This window comes from Limulus polyphemus, unplaced genomic scaffold, assembly GCF_000517525.1.
Source record: "Limulus polyphemus unplaced genomic scaffold, Limulus_polyphemus-2.1.2 Scaffold8012, whole genome shotgun sequence".
NCBI lineage: Eukaryota > Metazoa > Arthropoda > Merostomata > Xiphosura > Limulidae > Limulus > Limulus polyphemus.
In genome coordinates this window covers 18,257-19,373 of record NW_013673622.1, presented here as the reverse complement: position 1 = coordinate 19,373, position 1,117 = coordinate 18,257, and the positions used below count along the sequence as shown (strand labels likewise).

Genomic DNA, 1,117 nt, shown 5'->3' with positions numbered 1-1,117 from the left:
AAATTATCAATAAAAAACAAGTATACACGTTTTGAAGAAGACCAACACTATGTGTGTTATAAAATTATCAATAAAAAACAAGTATACACGTTTTGAAGAAGACCAACACTCTGTGTGTTATAAAATTATCAATAAAAACAAGTATACACGTTTTGAAGAAGACCAACACTCTGTGTGTTATAAAATTATCAATAAAAAACAAGTATACACGTTTTGAAGAAGACCAACACTCTGTGCGTTATGCAGAAGTTTCAAGTGTGAAACATTTGTGGCTGAATTTGTTATTAAAGTTTTGTTAACAAGCTGTTTTTTTATAATACAGGCTGTGCTCCACCTGTTGGGTATTATAATCCTAATGATAAACATAAAATCAGAGGAGTTGCTTTGGAAAAAACTGAACGTCCTGTTTGCATGCTTCCTTGTGGTAAGTAGATTTTATTTACTTCTGTTTTAATTAAGAACTGATATTAATTCCAACTGTTAACTGGCAGTCAAAAGGCCAATGTTGAGATATTTCGTTACTAACTAATAAGGCTGAATTCAAAAACACGTTAAAAACATACCTTCTAATAACTAGTATGGAGGCTTTAATCATGCAAGGTAATTATATGTTTTTTAAACAAATGTTTGTTAAGGTTTTGTACTTTTTTTTTTTTTAATAAAGAGACGTCACAATGTGTAATAATTATGTTATATTTTTTTATCTAATGTCCAGTTAATAAATTTTAGTGGTATGTTGTTTATTGTCTTAATTTTGGGTAATATAGTTTAAAATGTTTTCTCACGAGAAAATTATATAACTAACTTTGGACCTCAGACCAATTTTCAGTCAACATTTACAATATGGTAATATAAAAATCATTGTTTATAACCTAGAAAATAGGGATGTAAGGTTGTCTATGCTAAGCTGCTTGTTGTGATCAATAAATTCACATGTATGATGCTAATATATTTTTAATAATATGTCATACATAATAATATATTTTGTACTTCACTATATTATTGTTCAACAATGACTAGATAGCAAAACTGTTGAACAAGTGAATCTATGTTTCCTACATCAAGCACCATAATATTTATGATTTATAAGATTTGAAGACTGTAAAAGTAGCCATTG

At 28.0% G+C, this 1,117-nt stretch overlaps 1 protein-coding gene across 1 annotated transcript in view; it reads left to right on the top strand.

The window, feature by feature from the left end:
* The window catches only part of LOC106475045 (golgin subfamily A member 4-like), a gene marked incomplete at its 3' end in the record, with an annotated part of 21,076 nt that overhangs the window by 3,820 nt on the left and 16,139 nt on the right, over positions 1-1,117 (top strand). Inside the window, exon 2 of the mRNA XM_022379262.1 lies at positions 323-424. Within this exon, the coding sequence (XP_022234970.1) occupies positions 323-424 (102 nt within the window). The remainder of the gene's footprint in view (positions 1-322; positions 425-1,117) is intronic.